This window comes from Eutrigla gurnardus (assembly GCF_963514095.1).
Source record: "Eutrigla gurnardus genome assembly, chromosome: 20".
NCBI lineage: Eukaryota > Metazoa > Chordata > Actinopteri > Perciformes > Triglidae > Eutrigla > Eutrigla gurnardus.
In genome coordinates this window covers 2,961,386-2,987,644 of record NC_139931.1, presented here as the reverse complement: position 1 = coordinate 2,987,644, position 26,259 = coordinate 2,961,386, and the positions used below count along the sequence as shown (strand labels likewise).

General features: G+C 43.2%; 3 protein-coding genes across 3 annotated transcripts; all 3 read left to right on the top strand.

Moving 5' to 3' along the window:
- Positions 1–42: 42 nt before the first annotated feature.
- crhr1 (corticotropin releasing hormone receptor 1) lies at positions 43–7,176 on the top strand. Its single transcript, XM_084036403.1, has 15 exons — positions 43–128; positions 297–418; positions 2,003–2,093; positions 2,199–2,249; positions 3,254–3,373; positions 4,048–4,130; positions 4,585–4,691; positions 4,952–5,072; positions 5,219–5,372; positions 5,572–5,632; positions 5,872–5,944; positions 6,024–6,109; positions 6,224–6,362; positions 6,489–6,530; positions 6,695–7,176. The coding sequence occupies exons 2-15, from the start codon at positions 389–391 to the stop codon at positions 6,833–6,835; spliced, it is 1,299 nt and encodes a 432-aa protein (XP_083892529.1). The 5' UTR covers positions 43–128; positions 297–388; the 3' UTR covers positions 6,836–7,176.
- Positions 7,177–8,574: 1,398 nt separating this feature from the next.
- maptb (microtubule-associated protein tau b) lies at positions 8,575–12,194 on the top strand. The gene is made up of 10 exons (XM_084036416.1): positions 8,575–8,662; positions 9,102–9,173; positions 9,332–9,363; positions 9,462–9,516; positions 9,614–9,693; positions 9,968–10,117; positions 10,685–10,766; positions 11,031–11,140; positions 11,402–11,569; positions 11,639–12,194. Exons 2-10 carry the CDS (start codon positions 9,107–9,109, stop codon positions 11,669–11,671), a joined length of 777 nt encoding a protein of 258 aa, XP_083892542.1. The 5' UTR covers positions 8,575–8,662; positions 9,102–9,106; the 3' UTR covers positions 11,672–12,194.
- Positions 12,195–13,151: 957 nt separating this feature from the next.
- Positions 13,152–15,203, top strand: syngr1a (synaptogyrin 1a). The gene is made up of 4 exons (XM_084036418.1): positions 13,152–13,600; positions 14,329–14,566; positions 14,653–14,798; positions 14,998–15,203. Exons 1-4 carry the CDS (start codon positions 13,499–13,501, stop codon positions 15,085–15,087), a joined length of 576 nt encoding a protein of 191 aa, XP_083892544.1. The 5' UTR covers positions 13,152–13,498; the 3' UTR covers positions 15,088–15,203.
- The last annotated feature ends 11,056 nt before the right edge of the window (positions 15,204–26,259 follow it).

Below are 26,259 nucleotides of genomic sequence, written 5' to 3'. Positions count from 1 at the left end.
GATTGATAATGATGAAAGGACAGGTAAGATATTGATAGTGATGATAGGACAGGTGAGATACCCCCCCCCCTTCTCCGTCATAAGCTCGTGCTCTGCACCAGCAGCACGCGCCGCTCCAGTCTTCCGCAGTAAGTCATCCCGCTCTGTCCGGTGGAATGGAGACCGAACCGGACACGGTTAGATCGTGTTAACCCGAACTCTGACCCACCCGGATCCCCGTTTGGTTTTTGGTCTGTGTGTGATGTAACCCGACGGACCGGATCGGGTCTCCCCTCCGCTGCTGTATAACTGTTTAGTCACTCTGACCGAGACCGACACGGAGTTGAACCGGACCGTGCGGGGGAGAACGTGAGCGTGCCAGAGAACGCGCAACCGTGCCGAGGAATGAATGACGGAAATGGAAAAACTACTGGGTCCGGTAAGATATTAATAATAATACATGCAATGATAATGATAACGTTTCAAACCAATTATAATAATAATGGGGAAATGACTGAGTCAGGTAAGATATTGATAATACATTTAATGATAATGAACATTTAAAAAAAAATGTGATAAATAAAATAATGATGATGATCATGATGATGATGATATAATAAATGTGGAAAAATTCTGAGTCAGGTAAGATATTATTTAAAATAATATTAATAATAAAATGAAAACTAATAATAATAATAAATAATGATATGATAATGTATATATATGATGATGATGACGATGATTCATTCAGCTTACTGGGTTCCAGAATGAGTTATGTTAAAGTAACCTCTTTGACTGTTTTTTATCAGTCAGCAGTAGAACATCACATAGAACCATCACATTAGCTCGAACCGTCCCAAACCTCCAAAGTGATGCATCGCTGACTGTTAGTGTGATGACAAGAGACACAGTGAAGTAGAGAGAGGCCATGTAAACTGGAGGGGGGTGTTGGCGTTTCACCATCGTTCATCATTCTATATATAGAAAACACACACACACACAGAGCTGAGGTCTGTTTCATCAGGAGAATGAAAGAGATGGTAGAGAAACCAATCAAAGTATGAGTGTAAACCAACCAACACCCTTCAGATTATCATAACAGTTTATTATTTTGCTAATAAAAGCCAAATCCCAGAATGCATATTGGCCGATGGGTTCTGCCTCTGTTTCTCTCCACACAGACTGTTTACCTGCATGCAACTGAAGCCTGCTGTGATTGGTCGAGACTACAGAACAACAGAACACCTTCAGATATCTGTTCATAGATGTTTGTGTCATTGCTGTTTTCTTGATTCTTTCTTCTTCCCTGCGGGACTCCTCGGTTCGGAGGAACCAGACACCAGTTTACTGTCACAACACAGCTGCTCGCTTTGTCTTTTTTTGTGTGTTCCTCATGTGTTGAATATGTTCGGCTCGGTAGGGATGGTCGGGTCTAAGTGGCCCTACATGAATCCAGCTGCAACTAATCCCGGGAAGTGCGCGTTTATGGCTTCCTCAAATAGACCCAGAAATCAATCACTGATTCAGGTCCCAGAATCACCATGGCGACGACGAACTGTGTGGCGAACTTCTCAGAATCTGAGCACAAGCTTTTGATGGAGGTGTATGAGGGGGTCAAGCTCCTAAAAAAGTAAATACGGCAACCATGTAAAGTACTGTGTCTTAATGAACCAGTCCATGTTATCTTCTTACTGTAGTGCTTTCATCTGGGGCTCAAATACTATATGAAACAACTTTGACAGGTACGGTGGCTGAGGAGGAACATAACTCTCACTTTACAACAGCTCCTCCAGTGGCTGATCAATACATTAAACCAGAATCACAGAGAGGGAGCGAGGGATGCTGATGCTGATGAATCCTTTGCTGAACAATATGAACAGCTTCAGGACCAGGACAGGTCAGATGTAGATTAACACCATTGAGCGGCTGCATTTGCTGCCATCAGGAAAAATGTGGAGCCAGAAGACCGAGGGTGCTGCTTTCAGATCAGTCTTAAATTTGAAAATGTAACTTTGTTTTTCAGGTGATATGTGTGTGTGTGTTGCTGAGCGGACGAGTTTCTCCGGCAGAGTTAACATGCGAAACACTGATCCAGCTGTCAAACAACCTGACAGGTAGATTCCCGTCTGTCTCTGGCCTAGTGTTTTTACTTCCATATCGTAGACAAACCTGTGGAAAATAAGCTCATTTTACTTTCTTTCTGCATCTTTCTCTTTTAGCGAGGACATTGGCGTTACTTAATGTGACGTTTCCCCTCAGTAACGCTTTAGGTTTGTACAACTGTCTGTCACCTTTTCTACTCACTACTCTACTAAGCACTTTACGCTCCATCAAGTCTACATTCACACACTGATGGCCGATAAGCTGCCTGCACATCAGGCATGCGGACTGGAGGAGCAGAGATTCGTACCTTCGATCTTCCGATTGGAGGACTACCTCTGAGCCTCAGCCGCCCTGACCGGGATCGGCCGCTTAAACCAAGAACCAGTAAACAAGCGGACTTAATATGCTGTTCCTGCTGCCTTCGGTATTTTTGCCATGATTGAACTATTTGAACATGGATTTGTGAAATATTTTCAGATTCAGTCAGTAGGCCTACTGGAAAAAGCCTGCACTATTACATGACAAAGACTGGACTACCAGATCAAGGTTCCCTTTGGTGTATCCTGGACCACTTTACACTCCAGAACTACCTAAACTATGAAAACTACCAAAGATGAACCCTAACTTGGACGATAGTGGACTGCCCAGGACCGCATTGGCCGTATATAAAGGCTGCCAGAGTATCTCTAGGTGCATTAAACTGTGCTGACTGAGAGGAGTATTCCAAGTAACCCTGGACTTCCCTGACCCAGGACAAACCTGACTACATACAAGTACCCAGGACTACAGGACTACCCTAACTACATACAAATACCCAGAACTACCCTGAAAACATACAAGTAGCCAGAACTACCCTCACTTTATACAAATACCCAGGACTAATCTGATGACATGCAAGTACCCAGGATGAACCTGACTACACACAAGTACCCAGGGCTACCCTCACTCATACACATACCCAGGACTAACGTGATGACACACAAGTACCCAGGACTAATGGACTACCCTGACAACATAGTAGTACCTAGGACCAACCATACAAATACCCTCGACTTCCCTGAATACATACATGTACATGGGACGTACCTATAATATATAAAATCCATAGAATATATCCTGCTCTGTCTGTCACTGTCTTTCTCATTGTCTGACTGTCACTGTCTTTCCTCAGGTTTGTATTGTGGTCTCTCTGTGGACGGTATAGGAACCTGTTGGCCACGCAGTGCAGCAGGAGAGCTGGTCTCCAGACCCTGTCCTGAACAGTTCAATGGCATCCACTACAACACCACCAGTAAGTACCTGTCTGTCTACCCATCCATCTGCCTGTCTGTCTACTCTCACAGCTGGTGAAATGCAAAAGGAGGCTGGCATGTGAAGCTAAATAGGGTTAATGGAGGTAATAATGCAGTGAATAATATCAAGGACAAAGTGGCCATTGAACTGAAGAATATGAAGCTGGACACAGCAGAGCAGGGAACCTCAAATAGATACCCAAGGGACAGGGCAGATGTGTGGAAATCCAATGGAGGGTGGTCTGGAGGACAACTTGGTAGGTGGAGGTCTGTGGAGGTGGGCACGAAAGGCGGAGCCCCTCTGGAAGACTGTGGTGGAGCAGGATCCCACTGGAACTTGGCCACATAGACAGGATCCCACTGGAACATAGCCACATAGACAGGATCCCACTGGAACTTGGCCACATAGACAGGATCCCACTGGAACATAGCCACATAGACAGGATCCCACTGGAACTTGCCCACATAGACAGGATCCCACTGGAACTTGGCCACATAGACAGGATCCCACTGGAACATGGCCACATAGAAAGGATCCCACTGGAACATGGCCACATAGACAGGATCCCACTGGAACATGGCCACATAGACTTGGAACTGAGGCTCCAGCTAAGGCCAGTCTCAGAGTTTCTTCAGGCTGGTTTATTTGGTGTGTGTGTGTGTGTGTGTGCAGACCAGGTCTACAGAGAGTGCCAGTCTAACGGCAGCTGGGCCCTTCGAGGAAACTACACTCAGTGTACTGAGATCATCATCATGGTGAGACTCATCAATACTCTGATGAACTGATCAATACTTCCTGACGACACACTAAACTACTACTTTGTAATAAATTACACCACAATGACTGTTGTACACTATAAGAAAATGATGACATCACACCATAGAAGAAGATTAATCTTTTGAAGATGTTTTTGTTGTTTGTTGTTGAGACTAAACTAGAGGTAGGAACTAGAGGTCTGGGGACTAGCCATAGAGGCCTGGGCACTAGCCGTAGAGGTCTGGGGACCAGCTGTAGAGGTCTGGGGACCAGCTGTAAAGGTCTGGGGACCAGCTGTAGAGGTCTGGGGACCAGCTGTAGAGGTCTGGGGACCAGCTGTAAAGGTCTGGGGACCAGCCGTAGAGGTCTGGACTAGCGCTAGAGGTCTGGGGACCAGCTGTAGAGGTTTCCTGTGAGATGATTAAACTAACTGCTGTGTTTGTTTGTGTTCAGAGGAAAAGTAAAGTTCACTATCAGGTTGCTGTGATCATCAACTACCTGGGTCACTGCATCTCTCTGGGGGCTCTATCGCTGGCGTTCACACTCTTCTTGAGACTCAGGTAACATCTGTCTGTCTGTCTGTCTGTCTGTTTGTCTGTTTCATCATTTCACAACAAAAGTAATCTCAGGACTAGAACACGCTCATGATTTTGCTCATGATATTTGTGTCTGTGTGTGTCTCTCTGTGTGTGTGTGTGTGTGTGTGTGTGTGTGTGTGTGTGTGTGTGTGTGTGTGTGTGTGTGTGTGTGTGTGTGTGTGTGTGTGTGTGTGTGTGTGTGTGTGTGTGTGTGTGTGCGTGTGTGTGTGTGTGTTTTCCAGGAGTATCCGTTGTCTGAGGAACATCATCCACTGGAACCTGATTTCGGCGTTCATCCTGAGAAACGCCACCTGGTTCATCGTCCAGTTAACGATGAACCCTGCCGTTACCGAGAGCAACCAGGTAACCACACCCACAGTATCATTTGATTTGACATCAATGGTTACTATGGCAACACAGTGATACAGACCAGTATGATCATATTTGCTGTGACTCCTGCTCCTCTTTCTCTCCTCTCCCCCACCTTGACCTCCTCTTCCTCTCCTCAGGTGTGGTGCAGGCTGGTGACAGCAGGTTATAATTATTTCCATGTGACCAACTTCTTCTGGATGTTTGGTGAAGGTTGTTATCTCCACACGGCCGTCGTTCTCACCTACTCCACCGACAAACTCAGGAAGTGGATGTTCACTTGCATTGGCTGGGGTCGGTCTACCTGTCTACCTCTCTACCTGTCCGTCTGCCTGTTAATCCACCTGTCAGCATACCTGTATACCTGTCCACATCTTTACCTGTCAGTCTACCTGTTAGTCTTCCTGTCAGCCTAACTGTCTCCTTGTTAGTCTACCTGTAAGCCTACCTCTCCAACATCAGGCTACCTGTACACCTTTCTGTCTGTTTACAGGTATTCCATTTCCCATCATAGTTGCCTGGGCTTTTGGGAAGCTTTACTACGACAATGAGAAGTAAGTCACACCATCATAATTGGTTGTGAGATGTCAAATACACAGCAAAACCACAACAACTACTTAATGTTTTTTGTTTGCTACAGAGTGTCACATGACTGTAAACTCACTGAAGCATCATGACTGTTGCTATGGTTACCTGCAGGCTAAAAATCCTTTATCTCTAAATTAATCTGTCGACTGACACCAGTAATAAACCCTGAACAGGTGACAGGTTGTTGGTTGGGTTTGATTGACAGGTGCTGGTTTGGAAAAAGGGCGGGTGTTTACACGGACTACATATACCAAGGCCCCATGATCCTTGTCTTACTGGTAAGAGCACAGTTACAGCCGACACACCTGAACCTGCAGAGAAGCAGTGTTCCTCTTGTCCATTTCTTCTTATTTTCAGATTAACTTTGTTTTCCTGTTCAACATCGTTCGGATCCTAATGACCAAACTGAGGGCGTCAACCACCTCAGAGACCATCCAGTACAGGTCTGAGCCCCAACACAGGAAACCATTCAAATAGGTGGAATGAACACAAGGTCATATTTACATAATTCAGGAATTGTACACTATTGTTGCTGTGTTGTTGTTGTGGTCCCGTAGGAAGACAGTGAAGGCGACCCTGGTGCTGCTGCCTCTGTTAGGAATCACCTACATGTTGTTCTTTGTGAATCCTGGAGGAGAGGACGAGGTCGCTCAGATCGTCTTCATCTACTTCAACTCCATACTGGAGTCCTTCCAGGTTCATTCTTCTCTTTACAACTGACCAGGCTGAAGATAAACTAGAAGCTATGCTAAGCTCACATCATTAGCTCTGGTATCAGTCTGTTAGCACTGTTAGCAGCTCAGCCTCTCTTTGTCTCTACAGGGTTTCTTTGTCTCTGTCTTCTACTGTTTTCTCAACAGTGAGGTAATTTATTCTTCTAAGGATCTTTCTGTCTCTGGTATTACACAGGGTTCTACACTGGGCCCATTTTATTATTATGAAAAACTATACAGTTACAAAAACATATGTTAGTATACACACAGACGATTTACCTGTCTGTTTCTACCTGTCTGTCTATCTGTCCACAGGTGCGGTCTGCAGTCAGGAAGCGTTGGATTCGTTGGCAGGACCGCCACTCCTTCCGGAGCCGGGCGATGCGCACCACGTCACTGCCCACCTCATCGAGCAGAGTATCCTTCCACAGCATCAAACAGTCCTCCAACCTTTGACCCCTGACAGTGCGCCTCTGTTGGAGCTGAACGCATCCAACCACAGTCTGTGATGTAACTCCAGCGATCCAATCAAATGGTTGGATTCTGTTTTGGGACCCGTTCAAGCAACTGAAGGATCAGATCAGTTCTGACAGCAAATCACACAATTTGTGGAGCCAATCAGACGAAGATCTGTCAGTCAGGAGTTTGGGCCCCGCCCTTCTTCATGTGCTGACCAACCAAATGCTTCCACGGAGTCACAGACATGTTTCATATCAGGTGTTCATATTCTATAATCAACACGTTTATTTATTTATTTATTGATAAGTAAATACTGATCAGCACAATTACCTGTTTAACAGAGCACACACACACACACACACACACACACACACACACACACATTTATCTATTCAAATGGAAATTATAACAGATTTGTGGTTATAAGAAGTTTTGGGCCTCATAGATCTCGTATGAACCATAAGAACCATATGGGCCATATGGACCATTAGGACCATATTAACCATGGACAATATATGGTTTATATGGTTCTTATGGTCCATATGGACCATGTGAACCATATAAACCATAGGAACCACATGGACCTGGATTTTTATGTCTCTTTTCCCGTCCTTTCCACCACTCAAGGTGCTCCATGTCCACTTTCACACGACGGTTCACCGTGTGAAAGATGTGTGTGTGTGCATGTGTGTGTGTGAGAGAATCTGGATAAATCTCTGATTACCGGTAGTTAGTTTTTGTAAATATTGATTTTATAATGAAATCTCATTCTAATGCATTTAAGAAATAATCGGATATGTTCAGTGCTCCGATATGTTCAGATATTGTACGTTTCCATGTGACTGATATCTAATAAACAAATTCATCAACATGAGTATGTTGTGACAGTTTGTGTTGATCATCAGAGTCAACTACGACTCCCATGGTGCATTTCAATAACATACAGCCAATCTTTGTGAAGCTCATTATATTTCATAGAGTCCTGAGAGTCCACCATGTTCAGGTCTCAGGTTCATCAGAACCTCTCCGGGTCTGTGTGGTCTAGAATGCTAACAGCTGATGCTCACGTTTATGGTAGTTTAGTCTGCACATTGTGTTGAAAGCTGCTTTATACGTTGTTATTATTATTCATAATAAAAGTTTGAAACTATAACAAAAATCCTTTACTTTTTATGTTACATCTGCTGCTCCAGACCAGCAGGTGGCAGTAATTCACCTGTGAGATGGTTTACCAACAGATCATAATAGACTCCTCTCTGGACTCCTGTATGTGGTGGCGTGTCTCCATGGCAACGGGGGTCTGCCTGTGGTCAAAGGTCACTGTAAAGCACTTAAAGCTTAATTGTGATATTGGGCTAGATTAAACTCACTTTTATTATTATTATTATTATTATTATTATTATTATTGTTCTTGATATTGATATCAATAACAACAACAATGTATATAGCATTTTGCTGTTCTAAGTTCTTCTTAAATTGTATGTGTGACTAAAAGCTTTTACATTTTACATGAGCAGTTTAATTGGTTACATGTATAATTGATTATTAATAATCAATAAATAGGACATATTACTATTATTTGCAGTAAGTGAAACAAAATAATGCTCCAGTGAAGTACAAGTACCTCAGAAGGGTCGGCCGACTGTAAATGTACTTCATCATCTGTGGTGACATGGCAGTAATGCAGCAGGTTACCATGGCAACAGCCACCTCCTCTCCCAGCATGCAGCAGCAGAGCATCCTCCTCCGAGAGCGGCAGCCGGAGGAAGTGCAGCAGGGTGGAGCAGCAGACGAACGGACGGACGGACGGACGGCAGCGAGGAGGTAAGACACGGGAGATGTCCCTGTCTGTCCATCTGTCTGTCAGTCCTACATCTCTCTGTCTGTCTGTGTCTGTCTGTCTCTCTGTCTGTCTGTGTCTGTCTGTCTCTCTGTCTGGCTGTCTGTGTCCGTCTCTCTGTCTGTCTCTCTGTCTGTCTGTCCCCGTCTGTCTCTGTCTCTGTTTCTATCTGTCTGTCTGTCTGTCTGTCTGTCTGTCTTTCTGTCTCCCTCTCCACTCCGTCGCCTTTCTCTCTCCTCCCCTTCTCCTCTCCTCCTCTTCATCTCCTCCTCTCCTCTTCTTCATCTTGCCTTCTCCTCTCCTCCTCTTCATCTCCTCCTCTCCTCTCCTTTCCTCCTCTTCTCCTCTTCATCTCCTCCTCTCCTCTTCTTCATCTCCTCTTCTCCTCTCCTCCTCTTCATCTCCTCCTCTCCCCCTCTGTAGCAGTGATGATGGATGGAGACTTGTCCCCCCTCGGAGATGGCCCCGCCCCTGAAGAACAATGCATGCTAGGAGGTGAGTGTCAGTGCGTGAGATCTGATCAGCTTATTGATTCATTTATTAACATGAATGTGAGATGAGAGCATCGCCCAATTTGACGCCTCTTGTCGCCACCTCTTCCTCCTCCTCCTCTTCCTCCTCCTCTTCTTCTGCCTCTTCCTCTCCTCCTCCAGCTGCAAAGGAACCTGCAGATGAAGCAGTAAAGGTGAACTCTTTAATAAACATTTCTGTGCCTTGTTTTAATGTTCTCTTGTCTAGAACTGCCGGTTCTTCATGTATCCCACAATGCACTTTGTGTTTCAGGCCTCAAAGTCAGCAGGGGTCATGAGAGCTGCTATCATCTCAGCCAAGAGCACAGGTACAAGACTGCACCTGTTAAACCAGTCAGTTCAACCAGTCTGACCCAGTTAACCTGTCTGTCTGTCTGTCTGTCTGTCTGTCTGTCTGTCTGTCAGAGTCAGTAGATGGAAGCAGCAGTCCAGGAAGTCGTTCCCCTGCCAGTCGACCATCCACTCCAAACCGAGACATCAAGAAGGTCTAACTCCCTGTCTGTCTGACCACCTGTCTGTCTGATCACCTGTCTGTTTAGTTTAATTTAGGTTATTAGTTTATAATTTCGTGGACAGTCCCCTTTTATTTACTGTACAGTAAAAGGAGCAGCTTTATTCCCAGCTGTAGTCCCCGGTCTGTTGTCAATAGTTACCTTTGAAATAGTTATATTGTAGTGCCAGGTAGAACTAATAACTCAGAGCTTTAGTAGTACCAGGTTGGTGACTGGTTGAACTGGCTCTGATGACGTGGTCCTGTAGGTGGCAGTGGTCCGGACCCCCCCCAGGTCTCCAGGCCCTGCTCGTGGACGGACGCCCCCCCTCCCCTCTCACCCCATGCCAGACCTCAGCCACGTCAAGTCCAAGATCGGATCCACAGAGAACCTGAAACACACACCTGGAGGGGGCAAGGTAACCTGTCTGTCTGCTACCTCCACCTCTCTGTTTGCTACATGGTGCTTCATCATCAGACTGATGTTCGTATTGTAACGCAGGCGAAAGAAGGCTGTCCTTGTAGTTTGTTTAATATGCGAGTTAAAGGACAGGTCCTGATCAAAGATAACTCTGAGGTTTCTTACGGTAGTATTTGAGGAAATGGCAATCCCATCAATAGTAGCTATATCTTTAGACAGCGAGCTTCGGAGGAGTTTCGGCCCAAGAACAATAACTTCATCTTATCTGAGTTATCATCAGGAAATTACAGGTCATCCAGGTTTTTATATCATCAATGTTTTAGCATCTCTACCTGTCTCTCTTCTAGCTATACCTGTCTGTCTGCTACCTGTCTGTCTGCTACCTCTTCCAGTCTGTCTGCTACCTCTACCGGTCTTTCTTCTAGCTGTCTGTCTGTCTGCTACCTCTACCGGTCTCTCTTCTAGCTGTCTGTCTGTCTGCTATCTCTACCGGTCTCTCTTCTACCTGTCTGTCTGACTCCTACCACTACCTGTCTCTTTGCAACCTCTACCTGTCTGTCTGCAGGTTCAGATTGTTAATAAGAAGATGAATCTCACTAGTGTGACATCAAAGTGTGGCTCCAAGGACAACATCTACCACAAACCAGGTAACACACACACACACACACACAGTGAAAGTTCATGTACAGTTTGTAGAAGTACATGTTTCCGAGAGGCCGTGTATTGTGAGGCCCAGCTGTCCGGTGGTCGTGGATGATGATCTCAGTGCTCACTAACACATTTAAACACATCTGTGAACTAAATTTTAAAGAAATGTTGTTGAGTGTATAAAGTGTGTGTATAAATACTGGATACGTGTTGTACTAGTAGCGCTGTGTGATGTCATAGCGTTCTCCTGTGTTGTGTGTCAGGTGGAGGAGATGTTGAGATTAAATCAGAGAAGGTGGATTTTAAAGCTGTCCATTCTAAAGTGGGTTCTCTGGAGAACATCACTCACATGCCAGGAGGAGGGAAAAAGAGGGTACTTGCTAACAGCATGCTACTAGCATGTTAACATTGCACTCACATTAACGAAATGCCCAATAGCAACGCTAACAAAATGCTAACAACATGCTTAGAAAATGCAAAAAAACGTTATCTTCATACCTTTTTCATGAATCCCCTTACATTTATATTTGGACATAGATCTCTCTTTGTACAAGTTGTATGTACCTAAATATAATACATTATCAGCTGCTTCTGCATGTCATGTGACATGTGTGTGATGACGGTGCGTTGACAGATTGAGAGTCAGAAACTGAACTTCAGAGAGAGCGCCAAAGCTCGGATCGACCACGGTGCTGACATCATTGTCCAGCCTGACTCCTCCCCTCCAAACCTCAGCGACATGTCCACCCCTCAAAGCCCCAACGCTGCTCAAGCTCCGCCCCTCAACACCCTGGCCAACCAGGTGAGAAATTGACCTGTACATATCAAAGAACCACACATTCGGTGATAAACAACCTGCTTTTCCTGTCAGGAGTCTGCCTCCCTCGCCAAACAAGGCATGTGATTGGGCAAACCTGTGCCTTCAGACCCAGCCTGCCTCCCGTTACCAAGGAAACAGTGTGATGGAAGAAAAGAAACATGATTCTGCCTTTTTCCTCATGACCTTCCATCTGATATCAACAGGATTGGGGAGATTTTATTGAGTTCAAGGAGCTCTGATGACAAGTTCACGCCGAGGCGTCCAGTACACACACATACAAAACATGGTTAGCCTAGCTTAGCACAATGGCTGGATACAGAGGGGAACTCCTAGCTTAGCCTAGATCTACTGAAAGAAAAATAACTGACCTGTGAATCTGACAAACCCAACGTTTTTTCTCTTCTGATGGGGCTTTATGCTAAGCTAGGCTAGCAGTGTATATCCCCTTCCAGTCTCACTGCTAAGCTAGCCTAGTAGTTCATATCCCCTCCCACTCATTGTCCTTGAGTTGGTCCCAGGAGGACTTAAGGAGGCCTTTGTTGTCCTTAAAGACCATTGAGAGATGTATCAACAGATCTAACTCTGAGTAACATTTCTGGCTCTGGAACTTAGATAAAATTATGGATTTTTTTTATTGATTGATTAAAATGGATTGTATTATTTGTCATCTGAGTTTCGTTCTTCCTTGAGAAGATTCTGAGGTCAGTTAAATGTCTCAGGTGTTTTTGACGGAGATCAAACTTAATTCATTGTTCACTGAAATCAGACAACATGCTAATCCAGCTAACTGATCTCTAGCCTTGTGAGGCTTGTTGGCTTCATAAAATCCCTTCAATCATAGACTAGTAGTCTTTCTCTCTCCCACTCCCAATCAATGCAGTTTGATGAAAAGTGCCAAAAACCATGTTGTCTCTGTGTTCTGTATCAATAAAGTTTCTCTTGGATCTGAGCTATATTTTTAATGAATGTCCAAATGAACAGAACTCTTAAACGCGTTAACGGGAACATGTTGACTGAGCTGGAGGGGTTTGGGGACTAGTCTGGGGACTAGCTGTAGATGTCTAAGGACTCGTCTGGTGACTAGCTTTAGAGGTCTGGGGACTAGCTGTAGAGGTCTGGGGACTCTAGTTGTAGAGGTCTGGGGACTACTCTGGGGACTGGCTGTAGAGGTCTTGGGACTAGTTGTAGAGGTCTGAGGACTACTCTGGGGACTGGCTGTAGAGGTCTGGGGACTAGTTGTAGAGGTCTGGGGACTACTCTGGGGACTAGTTGTAGAGGTCTGAGGACTACTCTGGGGACTGGCTGTAGAGGTCTGGGGACTAGTTGTAGAGATCTGGGGACTACTCTGGGGACTAGCTGTAGAGGTCTGGGGACTACTCTGGGGACTAGCTGTAGAGGTCTGGGGACTACTCTGGGGACTGGCTGTAGAGGTCTGGGGACTATTCTGGGGACTAGTTGTAGAGGTCTGAGGACTAGTCTGAGGACTAGCTGTAGAGGTCTGGGGACTACTCTGGGGACTGGCTGTAGAGGTCTGGGGACTAGCTGTGTAAATGTATCAATGTAAGAAAAGAAAACAAGACCATGTGATTGGTGGAGGCGGTCTCAGCCTGTGAGATTTAGCTCAGGGTGAGAAAGCCTCAGACTCTCAGAAGGATTAGAGACGTTTACAGTTATTAAGAGCAGAGAAGAAGAAGAGAGCACCAAGACCACATCAGACAATAACCAGGACTAACTGGACTCACTGGAGTAACTGGGCCAAAGGGGACTCTCTGGACTGGGACCAACTTGTCTGGGTATAATCTAGGTGGACTGAGTAAGGGGCGGAGGGTTAAAGTAGACTGAGCCGGTCTGAACTGATCCATACTGGCCTTACTGGTCTGAGCTGGTCTGGGGAACAGGAACGTGGTCTGGATGGATGGTTTCCAGGCGTACGGAGCAGGAAAGGCAGGTGGGGCCTTCGATCCCCTGACCTTTATCAGACAGCCTCAGACCGTGGTGAGGATCGTCTGTTGGGTGAGTCTGATGATGTAATGATGATGTCACACTTCATCACATCTGCTTACATTTCAGATGTATGTGAATTAATGAATAAACACCGAGGTCACAAATGTAAACACAAGTAAACACAAGGTGGATGAACTGAATGTAAACTTAATGTAATAAATAATAATAAACATAAACATTCTGGTTTAGTTCTTGTTACGTTAACATTAGCTGGTTATCTGGTTTAGAGTGTGTGTGTGTGTGTGTGTATGTGTGTGTGTGTGTGAGTGTGTGTGTGAGTGTGTGTGTGAGTGTGAGTGTGAGTGTGAGAAAGAGAGTGTTTCAGTCATGAGACTGTTGTTAACATTCCTGAGGTTAAACACAAGACTCCTCAAACAGAAGCCTGTTTCACTGCTGCTCTGAGCAGGCTCTGATTGGACGGTTTACAAAGGAGAGAGCAGGCTCGGATTGGACGGTTTACAAAGGAGAGAGCAGGCTCTGACATTCCATAATTGGGACTTTGAATCCGGTCTAACAATGATGAATCTGCTTGCTGTGAGGTTTGAGGTGTTCCTGTTGTTTAATCCATCTCAACACAGTTAAATGATCACCTGGTCTCTCCATGTCAGGTGAGTCCTGACCTGGGTGAGTCCTGACCTGGGTACCCGGGTTCCCTCCTCCATGTTAGCATCTGGCCTCTCCCGCTGAGAATGTGTCTGTTAGCATTAAGCTAGCTGCTGTGTCCTGTCTGTTTCCAGCTCTTCTCCATCGTGATCCTCGGCTGCGTCGCTAACGAGGGTTATGTTAACCGCCCTGAAGACGTGGAGGAGTTCTGCATCTTCAATCGCAACCACAACGCCTGCAACTACGCCATCACCATGGGAACGCTGTGCTTCCTCTGCAGCACCGGTTTCCTGGCGCTGGACGTTTACTTTCCGCAGCTCACAGGCATGAAGGACAGGAAGAGGGCTGTCATGGCCGACATCTGCGTGTCATGTGAGGGTTCAGCTCTTCTGGTCCGCCTGTGGATGTGATTAATAACCATGTGATTAATAACCAGGTGTAACTGGTGGTCTCTGCAGGTCTCTGGGCCGTGGTCTGGTTCGTGGGTTTCTGTTTTCTGGCCAATCAGTGGCAGGTTTCTAAAGAAGAAGACAACCCTCTGAATGAAGGAGCCGACGCTGCCAGAGCCGCCATCGTCTTCTCCTTCTCCTCGGTCTTCACCTGGGTATGTAGCGGAGCGCCATACTCAATATGCTGCCACCTGGTGGTTCAATGTTCACACTGCAGAACAAAGTGTTTACAGTGTAATTAAAAGCCTTTCACATGACTCTTTATAATGTAAAACTTTTTCTACTTGATAATGTTAACGTGTGTGTGTGTGTGTGTGTGTGTGTGTGTGTGTGTGTGTGTGTGTGTGTGTGTAGGGAGGTCTCACTCTGCTGTCGTTGGAGCGTCTCAAGAGAGTCTCGTTTGAAGAAGAATACAACAAACTTTTCAGCCCACCGAACGCCTGAAACACATAAAACTTCCTCTCTCCTTCAGCCAATCAGAGACAAGTCTTCTTGTGCTTCCTGTTTCCTCATCAGCACAGCCTGGTCTCTGATTGGCTGCTCTCAGTGCCTGTCATCCAAAGTGCCTTCCGGTTGCCATAGCAACAGAGGGACGTTGATATGTGCTGATGACATGTGATGACGTGTGAGTTAGGGTTATTAATATTATTATTATTATTGTTATTATTATTATTATTATTATTATTGTTGTTGTTGTTATTACAGTGATGATCGTGATAATCTTTGATTTAAAGTGAGATTAAAGAAAATAAACCCACTGAGAGTGTTGTGTGAATATACACACACACACACACACACACACACACACACACACACACATATACACACATATACCTGACCCTGCCTGATGATTCCCTGCCGTCCCCCTATGTGGAGCTGAAGAGTTCTGAAAGCCATCCTGTTTTTGACCCCTGACCTTTTGTTCCAGCGAGCTCACCTGTCCACCTGTGAGACGAGCTTCTTTCTTCCAGCTTGGTGTTCTGTTTGGATCCTGTTTTCTTTTTGGCAGTTTTATTACATTCCACCTAAAAAATGAATGAAACAATGAATTATCGAGTATTTGATTGATAGAAAATGAATTGACAACTAATTTGATGATTGATTGATGGATCCGGTGAATCCACCTCTGATGATGTCATGACAGGATGGCATATCTGGGACTTAAAATAATTGATAATTGATGAATATGATTGATGAAAGCTTGTCGGTCACAACCCCCTCCCTCTCCAGTGCGTTTAGGGCGAGTAAAGCACATTCATTGATCTGATCATGAAGGAAAACTCGTGAGATTAACAGCAAAATGTGCTTTGTCCCTTCAGACCTGGGATCAGTTAGTTTCCTTGAATGAAGCCGGTTTACTGTTTAAATTTGATTTAAAATGTTTAATAATCAGGACCGTCACAGCTTCCTGCCAACACTCTTTTCACCATCAGCCAAATTCACTTATTAGAAAATAATAATCAAAGTTACAAATTTTAATGTGACTCATTTTTATGTATTTAGAATGTTTCGTGCTGACTGGACACAACAACAACAACAGTTCTCTCAGGACTAAAACACGCTGGTGATTCATTACAGTGAATGAATGGACAAATGAAGTTGTGATTGAGCAGCATGGATTTCAGTGAGTCAGACAGAATTTAGTTTAATCACTTTCAGGCTTCAGGCGGCAGATTGAATGTGAGTCACAATGTTTACCGTCTGAATGGGGCTGAAGGTGAAAGATCTGGGTCTGTATCTGTCTATGTGTAACTTAGCATTAGCTAATGGGTCTGTATCTGTCTATGTGTAACTTAGCATTAGCTAATGGGTCTGTATCTGTCTATGTGTAACTTAGCATTAGCTAAAGGGTCTGTATCTGTCTATGTGTAACTTAGCATTAACTTAAGGGTCTGTATCTGTCTATGTGTAACTTAGCATTAGCTAATGGGTCTGTATCTGTCTATGTGTAACTTAGCATTAACTTAAGGGTCTGTATCTGTCTATGTGTAACTTAGCATTAGCTAAAGGGTCTGTATCTGTCTATGTGTAACTTAGCATTAGCTAATGGGTCTGTATCTGTCTATGTGTAACTTAGCATTAACTTAAGGGTCTGTATCTGTCTATGTGTAACTTAGCATTAGCTAAAGGGTCTGTATCTGTCTATGTGTAACTTAGCATTAGCTAAAGGGTCTGTATCTGTCTATGTGTAACTTAGCATTAACTTAAGGGTCTGTATCTGTCTATGTGTAACTTAGCATTAACTTAAGGGTCTGTATCTGTCTATGTGTAACTTAGCATTAGCTAAAGGGTCTGTATCTGTCTATGTGTAACTTAGCATTAGCTAAAGGGTCTGTATCTGTCTATGTGTAACTTAGCATTAGCTATTGGGTCTGTATCTGTCTATGTGTAACTTAGCATTAGCTAAAGGGTCTGTATCTGTCTATGTGTAACTTAGCATTAGCTAATGGGTCTGTATCTGTCTATGTGTAACTTAGCATTAGCTATTGGGTCTGTATCTGTCTATGTGTAACTTAGCATTAGCTATTGGGTCTGTATCTGTCTATGTGTAACTTAGCATTAGCTAAAGGGTCTGTATCTGTCTATGTGTAACTTAGCATTAGCTAATGGGTCTGTATCTGTCTATGCATAACTTAGCATTAGCTATTGGGTCTGTATCTCAATCAAACCTTTGCAGTGTATCCAGAACGCTGCAGCACGCCTTGTGTTCAATATACCAAAGTTCTCCCATGTGACCCCCCTCTTCCATGACCTCTGCTCCCTGTAGTAGCTCGCATCAGATTTAAGACGATGGTACTGGCCTTCAAGGCTGTCAACGGAACTCCCCTATCTACCTCCAAGCGTTAGTCAGACCCCCCCAGCCAGAGGACTCACGCTGCTTTCACTATCGCTAAGTATCTGGTACCTCCAGGTGAGTGTTTCTGGAATCCAGTTCTTAACAGTGACAACCCATGTGATTTAGTTCTTTGTCGATGAGTCCGGACACGAAAATTAGGTGGCAGACCTGTGTGTGTGTGTGTGTGTGTGTGTGTGTGTGTGTGTGTGTGTGTGTGTGTGTGTGCGTGTGTGTGTGTGTGTGTGTGTGTGTGTGTGTGCATGTTTGTGTGCACGTATTTACATGTGTGTGCATGTATGTACGTGTGTGTGCATGTGTGTATGTGTGCGTGCATGTGTCTGCATGTGTGTGTGTGTGTGTGTGTGTGTGTGTGTGTGTGTGTGTGTGTGTGGTAAAGTAGAGTAAAGGTCAAACTGTCAGTTTTCTTTTACAATGCTTTAATCTGATTCAACTGAGAAAAACAGAACATCAGAATTTAAATAAACAAAAACATAATTTATAAAATATATAAAAATTCAAATATGAAATATATATGAAATAAGTATAAAAATATTTCAAAGGTCTAAATAAATATATAAATAAATAATAAATAAATAAATATATATTGTCTCAGTTCTCAGTGGGCGAGACACCGGTCTTCTGTGGGCGTGGCCTATGTCCTCAGTGGGCGTCTCCCCACTTCAAACAGGTGGGGTGGTCTTGGAGGGTGGACTCCATGACCCGGAGAAGGTCTCTCTTCAGAACCATCCAACCACAGGCTGCACTCTCCTGAGGGACACACAGAGATACCCTTTCCTTTCAGCATTCATTGGTCCAATGAGAGACTAGACGACATTTATTTACGTATATAAATATAGAATATAAATTTATGAACTGAGTTTACCGGCTGCTGCAGGACGGCTGTCACATTACTGAAGTAAGACGATAGGGCACCATCACCACTGGACAACTAGAGAGACAGACAGGTCAGATAGAGAGACAGGTTAGAGAGACAGACAGGTCAGAGTGAGAGGCAGGTCAGAGACAGACAGGTCAGGGAGACAGACAGGTCAGGGAGACAGACAGGTACTCACACAGCTACCGTTCTCCGTCAGTCGGTGCTGCAGGTGTTGGAATTTGTCGAATTTCTTGCTATCCCAAGTGACTCCACCCTCTCCGACAGGTAACCCATGATCCGCAAACACTTGCTCCGCCTCCTCCAGCGATTCATGCAACACCCCTAATACTCGGGGGCACTACAGGGAATCAATCAGAGGTCAGTGATTTCAACCATCCGGTTCAGATTTGTAAATGTCTTGAAACAAATTGTTTGAACAAAAAAGCAGCTCTATGATTGGCTGAGAGGATTACCTTACTGTGACTGGCTGAGGCCACAGCGAACACTGGAAAGGAAACGTTGGTGTTGTACGACAAACAGCGTGCAGGAAACCGCTCCCCCTACAGGACAGACGGAAAACGGATCATCATTCATCAACGTTATTGTAGAAAACGAAGAAAACACCATAAAAATGAAAGTAAATGTTTAGTTTCAACAGATTTTTAAATCCCTACTGATGTTGAACAAACTTGATATTTCAGCTTTCTTAATGCTGAAAAGTTGTTATTCACATGAAGTCTAGTGTGTTTGAGTTAAAGAACAAGAAAAAATATTTCTTATATAATATAATTCTGTATTATATCGTTGCAGATTAAATTTAACCACCAAGCTGTTCACACGTCATTTCACCACGACAACGGATTTGCTCTTTAACTTAACAGCAGTTTATGTTTGCAGGTCAAAGGTCGTACCAGGTCTCTGAGCAGGTGGTGGGCCGACCGGACTATGTGTCCCTCCATCTGACAGGTCGGCATGGCAACTGCCATCAGGTGGAGGCTGCAGACCTGCAGGAGGACTAGGAGGACTGAAGACAGGGTCATGGTTCTGATGGTTCTGCTCCTGATGGGTTTTGTTTCAGCTGGTCTTTTGCTATTCCTGGTTTAGCACGTGGTTTTTCAGCAGATGCTGGTTCTGATGAATCTGGTCCCTCAGGTCCTTTTCCAGGTGGTTCAGGTTTTGATGGTTCTGGTCCTTCAGATGGTTCCGGTTCTTGAGGTCCTGAGGTTGTGAAAAAGAGTTCAGTTTTATTTTAAAGTCCTACTGAACCTTCACCTATAACAACTCCTTTTCCCAGTACTGGTCCTGGTCCGAGCTGGACTGAGATGCTTCACATGTGCCATGTGAGCCAGCAGCTTCAGGTGAGTTCAGGTAACCTGGAACACGGTGTGGCAGATTGGCTGTGTGTCAGGACCAATCGGGGCATTCTAGCGCTGAGTCATCAAACCCGACAGAGCCTGATCCAAACCCCAAAGACCTGGACCAGGAGACTCATGAGTCCTCGTGAGTCATGCAGGTCCGTGCAGGTAAATACAAAACCCTTTAAAAGTCTGAGATCGACAAAAAGTTTTACAGTGATGTCAGACTCATCTTTATTATTTATTTACAAAATTACGATGTTTAATTATATCAAACTTATAATAATCAAAGTATGAATGATAATAATAATCAGAGGTAGAAGAAGATTAGTAATAATAACAATAATGGTGATGATAACAATATTAATAATACATATGCAGACGATGTGGATGATTAATTACAGTTTGTGTTTGTCACAACAACAAAAACTTGATCTCCGATCAGACAGTTTTTCCACATCAAGACATTGAGCATCAGATCAGATGGAAACATGGCGAAGACAAAAGTTTCATTTCTGTGGAAATAAAGTGACAGATATTTGACATATGTAAAATATTGAGATATTAGAACCGCTTCGAGGAGTTTGTGAGTCAAACTGATCTCAGACCAAGACTCTGAAGAGAAACTGTTGAGTCACTGTTTCTATTGGCTGATGAATATTTCCACTCTAGTTTGTGACCGCCGAAGACGAGGAAACTGTTTGTGACCGCCAAAGACGAGGAAATTGTGTTTGTGACCGCCAAAGACGATGAAACTGTTTGTGACCAACGTAGACGAGGAAACTGTGTTTGTGACCAACGTAGACGAGGAAACTCCAAGTTTGTGACCGACGTAGACGAGGAAACTGTGTTCGTGACCAACGTAGACGAGGAAAGTGGGTTTGTGACCGACGTAGAGGAGGAAACAATCTTTGCGACTGACGGAGAGGAGGAAAATCTATTTTGGGGATCGTCCTAGACGAGGAACCTATGTTTGTGACCGACGTAGACGAGGAAACTCCTTGTTTGTGACCAACGTAGACGAGGAAACTCCTTGTTTGTGACCTTCCTAGAAGAGGAAACTTTGTGTTTGTGACCTCGGTAGAAGAGGAAACTCTATGTTTGTGACCTTCCTAGACAAGGACAGTCTATGTTTGTGACCATCCTAGATGAGAAAACTCGATGTTTGTGACCTTCATAGAAGAGGAAACTATGTTTGTGACCTTCCTAGACAAGGACAGTCTATGTTTATGACCTTCCTAGACAAGGACAGTCTATGTTTGTGACCTTCCTAGATGAGGAAACTATGTTTGTGACCTTCCTAGACAAGGACAGTCTATGTTTGTGACCTTCCTAGATGAGGAAACTCCAAGTTTGTGACCTTCCCAGACAAGGACAGTCTATGTTTGTGACCTTCCTAGATGAGGAAACTTCATGTTTGTGACCTTCATAGAAGAGGAAACTCTATGTTTGTGACCTTTCTAGACAAGGACAGTCTATGTTTGTGACCATCCTAGATGAGAAAACTCCAAGTTTGTGACCTTCCCAGACAAGCACAGTCTATGTTTGTGACAATCCTAGATGAGGAAACTCCATGTTTATGACCTTCATAGACGAGGACAGTCTATGTTTGTGACTTTCCTAGACAAGGACAGTCTATGTTCGTGACCTTCCTAAACAAGGAATCTCCAAGTTTGTGACCGTCCTAGACAAGAAAACTACAAGTTTGTGACCTTCCTAGAGGAGGAACCTCTATGTTTGTTACTGCCATAGACCAGGAAACTCTATGTTTGTGATCTTCCTAAAGGAGGAAACTCTATGTTTGTGATCTTCCTAAAGGAGGAAACTCTATGTTTGTGACTTTCCTAGAGGAGGAAACTCCAATTTTGTGACCGTCCTAGACGAGGAAACTCTGTTTGTGACTGTCCTAGACGAGGAAAATCTATGTTTGTGACTGCATAGACCAGGAAATTCAATGTTTGTGACCTTCCTAGACAAGGAAACTCTATGTTTGTGACCAACATAGACAAGGAACCTCCAGGAAACCTTGTTGTCAAATCATGAAATAAATATAAAAACAATTATTTACTTAAGAAGAAAACACCTTTTCTTGTCATTGTTTTGCTTTACGTTTCATAACTGATTAATAATCAATAACATCTGATAAGAGCCACATTCAATAACTGATTGATGACCAATAACTTCTGATAAGAGCCACATGGATTAACTGATTAATGATCAATAAAGTCTGATAAGAACCACATGAATTAGCTGATCGATAGAACTCAAGATTAGTTCAACTCACCGCTGTGAAGCGTACTGCTGATCTCCTGAGGTCCTGCAGGTTCTGGTCTCTGGCTGCTGGTTGTGGTTCTGATGAGTCCCTGCCATCTTGTGGTTTAAATAAGGTTTCATCCTGGAGATGGAAACTGAAACTCTCAAGTCTTCAAAGCAAAATCAATGAGAAAAAATTCTGCAAAATTTGGAAATTTCCCCTCACCACTCATCCCCTCACCCCCCACCACAAACCCCAACGTAGGTGGTGAAAGTCGAGGGAGCTCCAAAGTTTAGGAGACTTTTAGGTTTTTGGGATCACTTTTATTTTATTTTATTTGGTTTTGACTTGTATATATATATTATATTGACTTGACTTATTATATATATATATAAAAATGGTCAACATTATATATATACCGTTTTTATATAAATACCTAAAAACATTTATTCAGTTGTCGTTCATTCAACAAATCCCTTTAAAGATTCTGAGCTAAATAATTTAATTTGATTTAATGACATGAAGAGGTTCCCAACTGGAGGATCAGGATACTTTAAAGGACTCAGGAGATAATTGTCCCCAGAATGTTTCCTTTAGTATTTATTTCTTCTTAATCGTAGTAGTTTTCCTTTGGATCAAATAAGAAAATAATTTTATTATTGTAGTTCTCATGTTGACATGTTGAACCTCCACTTAACGGGTTAAATAGAGGTTTGGAAACTAAAACATCGGTGCATTAAGTTTTTTCCCCGTTATTACACACTGAGGAGTTTATGAGGTTCCACTTTGACATTGTTATGTTTTCTGTATGAATCTGTCAATCTGTGTCATCGCACAGCCACTCGTTCAGGATGCGGTTTAACCCCCAAACTTTTCAGTTTACATTTACAGCGAAGAGACGAGGGACACAGTTTAACATGAGACAGGAAGTTCAGCATCAGTTTACGTTTAGACAGAAAAGAAAGAAGCCTGGGGGATCTGTGAAAACAGGAAGGAAACCACGTAACTCCGTCTAAAACTTTTCTCAATGACTTTCAGCAAAATTTGTGATGCTGCAGAAACACAGAAGGAAAGTCCTCCTCATTCAGTTTCCACTTCAGCTTTTAGGAAATGATGAAATGTCTCTGGCTGCAGGTCCATCGCTGTGTTCACAGGCTTCATACGCCGAGTCAGCACATTCTCCACAAAACATACACTCACTTTACATTACAAAATAAACTGGACATTATTAATAGTTACTGTATTGATATTGTAAATGTCAGAATAAATGTTGTTGACAGTAAAACAGAATAAATGTTGTTGACGGTGAAACGGAATAAATGTTGTTGACAGTAAAACAGAATAAATGCTGTTGACAGTAAAACAGAATAAATGTTGTTAATGGTGGAACAGAATAAATGTTGTTAATGGTGGAACAGATTAATGGTGGAACAGAATAAATGTTGTTAATAGTGAAACAGAATAAATGTTGTTAATGGTGGAACAGAATAAATGTTGTTAACAGTGAAACAGAATAAATGTCGTTGACAGTAAAACAGAATAAATGTTGTTAATAGTAAAACAGAATAAATGTTGTTAATAGTAAAACAGAATAAATGTTGTTAATAGTAAAACAGAATAAATGTTGTTGACAGTAAAACAGAATAAATGTTGTTAATAGTAAAACAGAATAAATGTTGTTAATAGTAAAACAGAATAAATGTTATTAATAGTAAAACAGAATAAATGTTGTTAATAGTGAAACAGAATAAATGTTGTTAATGGTGGAACAGAATAAATGTTGTTAATAGTGAAACAGAATAAATGCTGTTAACAGTGAAACAGAATAAATGTCGTTGACAGTAAAACAGAATAAATGTTATTAATAGTAAAACAGAATAAATGTTGTTAATAGTAAAACAGAATAAATGTTATTAATAGTAAAACAGAATAAATGTTGTTAATAGTAAAACAGAATAAATGTTGTTGACACATTTAAACAGAATAAATGTTAATAGTTAAACAGAATAAATATTGTTGACAGTTTAACAGAATAAATGTTGACAGTTAATCAGAATAAATCCATTCATCGTCTACCGCTGTATTCAGGATCGCGGGGGGCTGGAGCCGAGCCCAGCTGTCATTGGGCGAAGGCAGGGTTCACCTAGACAGGTAACCAGTCTGACATGTAGAGACAGACAGGTAACCAGTCTATCACAGGGCTGACATGTAGAGACAGACAGGTAACCAGTCTATCACAGGGAGACATGTAGAGACAGACAGGTAACCAGTCTATCATAGGGCCGACATGTAGAGACAGACAGGTAACCAGTCTATCACAGGGAGACATGTAGAGACAGACAGGTAACCAGTCTATCACAGGGCTGACATGTAGAGACAGACAGGTAACCAGTCTATCACAGGGCTGACATGTAGAGACAGACAGGTAACCAGTCTATCACAGGGAGACATGTAGAGACAGACAGGTAACCAGTCTATCACAGGGAGACATGTAGAGACAGACAGGTAACCAGTCTATCACAGGGCTGACATGTAGAGACAGACAGGTAACCAGTCTATCACAGGGCCGACATTTAGAGACAGACAGGTAACCAGTCTATCACAGGGAGACATGTAGAGACAGACAGGTAACCAGTCTATCACAGGGCCGGCATGTAGAGACAGACAGGTAACCAGTCTATCACAGGGAGACATGTAGAGACAGACAGGTAACCAGTCTATCACAGGGCTGACATGTAGAGACAGACAGGTAACCAGTCTATCACAGGGAGACATGTAGAGACAAACAGGTAACCAGTCTATCACAGGGAGACATGTAGAGACAGACAGGTAACCAAGGCTGGACTGGGACCAAAAATCGCCCCGGGCATTTTCAGCATTTTCAGCCGGGCAAGACAATGAAGCCTATGAATGAAAACAAACTTTTTTGTGACAATGCTTGTACACTGTCGGGCATCGCCCCTCGGCTGTAATTGGTCCAGCCCAGAATCAATCATGACTAAGGGTCCATCTACCAGTTTTGAGTACCAATAGCAGTGTTTCCCACAGAATTCTATCGTGGGGGGGCTTGCGATCTTGTAGGGGCGTTTGGGGGCATGCCCCCCCGGGAGGAAATGTTTAATAGATTTCATTTCAATGCATCAATTTGGTGAATTTTGAGAACCAAAATATGACATCAATTACTGACCAATTTCTGACAAACTGCTGGTACTAATACAAAATGTTGACATATGGGGTTGAGGAGTAAGCATTCAAGAAAAGATGACTAAAACACAGTGCTGAGCCTTCCAGGGTTCCCCAATTAGTTTTCAGTGAGGGCCAAATTATGTCCAGGTTGCCAATCGAGGGCCAAATTGTCTGTTTTTTTTCATTGGATCACTAAACATTGTTTTATGTGCAAATGTTATTATTGTTGCTGCTATTATTTGAAGTATTATTATTGTAATGATTAGTACTACCAGTGGTAGTTGGTTGTAGTAGCAGATAGTAGTAGTATTTGCCATTTTCCGAAAAAGGCTCAAGACTCACCTGTTCAGACTTCACCTCGACTCTACATAGCATGACCCACTGACACCCCCCCCCCCCCCCCCCCCCCCCAAAAAAAAAAAAAAAAACACCCCTTACCTATAGCACTCTGATCGTAGCACTGTTGCTCTTGAAGTACTAGTTTACTCAGATGAGGACCTAACACTTGTTCGATTTTTAGCTCTTACTTTATCAGCAATGATTTGGTTCCTTCTTTTGACAAATGTACTTATTGTAAGTCGCTTTGGACAAAAGCGTCTGCTAAATGACCTAAATGTAAATGTAAATGTAAATGTAGTAGTCATAGCCTGTGTTTGAGGGACAGATACAAATGTACACTTGAAAGAAAATAAGTCCAATATCAACGATTTATTTATTTGAATGCCCCTGGAGAATATTTTGATCAACAACAAAAAACAACAGCACTACAGCAAGTGGTGCACAAGAGGAAAAAGATATTGTATAACAGTGGAGTTAATGATTTTTGTTTGCAGCGTCTTGCTTTTGTCTTGTAATTTGCAGACGGTCCCTGCGCACTGTGCCCGGCTGCACATAGAGATCAATGTTCTCCGTCCAGACAGGACGGCTTATTTATGTAAAAAATCTGGGTTTTGGTCCTTGTAGCTCGTAGTCTATGATGACGGTGGGAAAGAGGCATCATTTGTGTTTGAAAACGTTTCACTTCAGATTTATTGATCCCGAATCTGTGAATATATTTCCAACTTTACAGAACTCTTTTTTTCACCTTATGGCAGGTTATTGAATAGTG

Bases quoted from the DNA above. Each gene is read 5' to 3' on its own strand.
- maptb (XM_084036416.1), top strand. From the start codon at position 9,107: ATGATGGATGGAGACTTGTCCCCCCTCGGAGATGGCCCCGCCCCTGAA. The intron at 10,118-10,684 runs GTAACCTGTCTG...GTCTGTCTGCAG, and splicing joins ACACACCTGGAGGGGGCAAG to GTTCAGATTGTTAATAAGAA. The intron at 11,141-11,401 runs GTACTTGCTAAC...GTGCGTTGACAG, and splicing joins CAGGAGGAGGGAAAAAGAGG to ATTGAGAGTCAGAAACTGAA.
- syngr1a (XM_084036418.1), top strand. From the start codon at position 13,499: ATGGATGGTTTCCAGGCGTACGGAGCAGGAAAGGCAGGTGGGGCCTTC. The intron at 14,567-14,652 runs GTGAGGGTTCAG...TGGTCTCTGCAG, and splicing joins GGCCGACATCTGCGTGTCAT to GTCTCTGGGCCGTGGTCTGG. The intron at 14,799-14,997 runs GTATGTAGCGGA...GTGTGTGTGTAG, and splicing joins TCTCCTCGGTCTTCACCTGG to GGAGGTCTCACTCTGCTGTC.
- crhr1 (XM_084036403.1), top strand. From the start codon at position 389: ATGACGGAAATGGAAAAACTACTGGGTCCG. The intron at 4,131-4,584 runs GTGAGACTCATC...GTTTGTGTTCAG, and splicing joins GTACTGAGATCATCATCATG to AGGAAAAGTAAAGTTCACTA. The intron at 6,531-6,694 runs GTAATTTATTCT...ATCTGTCCACAG, and splicing joins ACTGTTTTCTCAACAGTGAG to GTGCGGTCTGCAGTCAGGAA.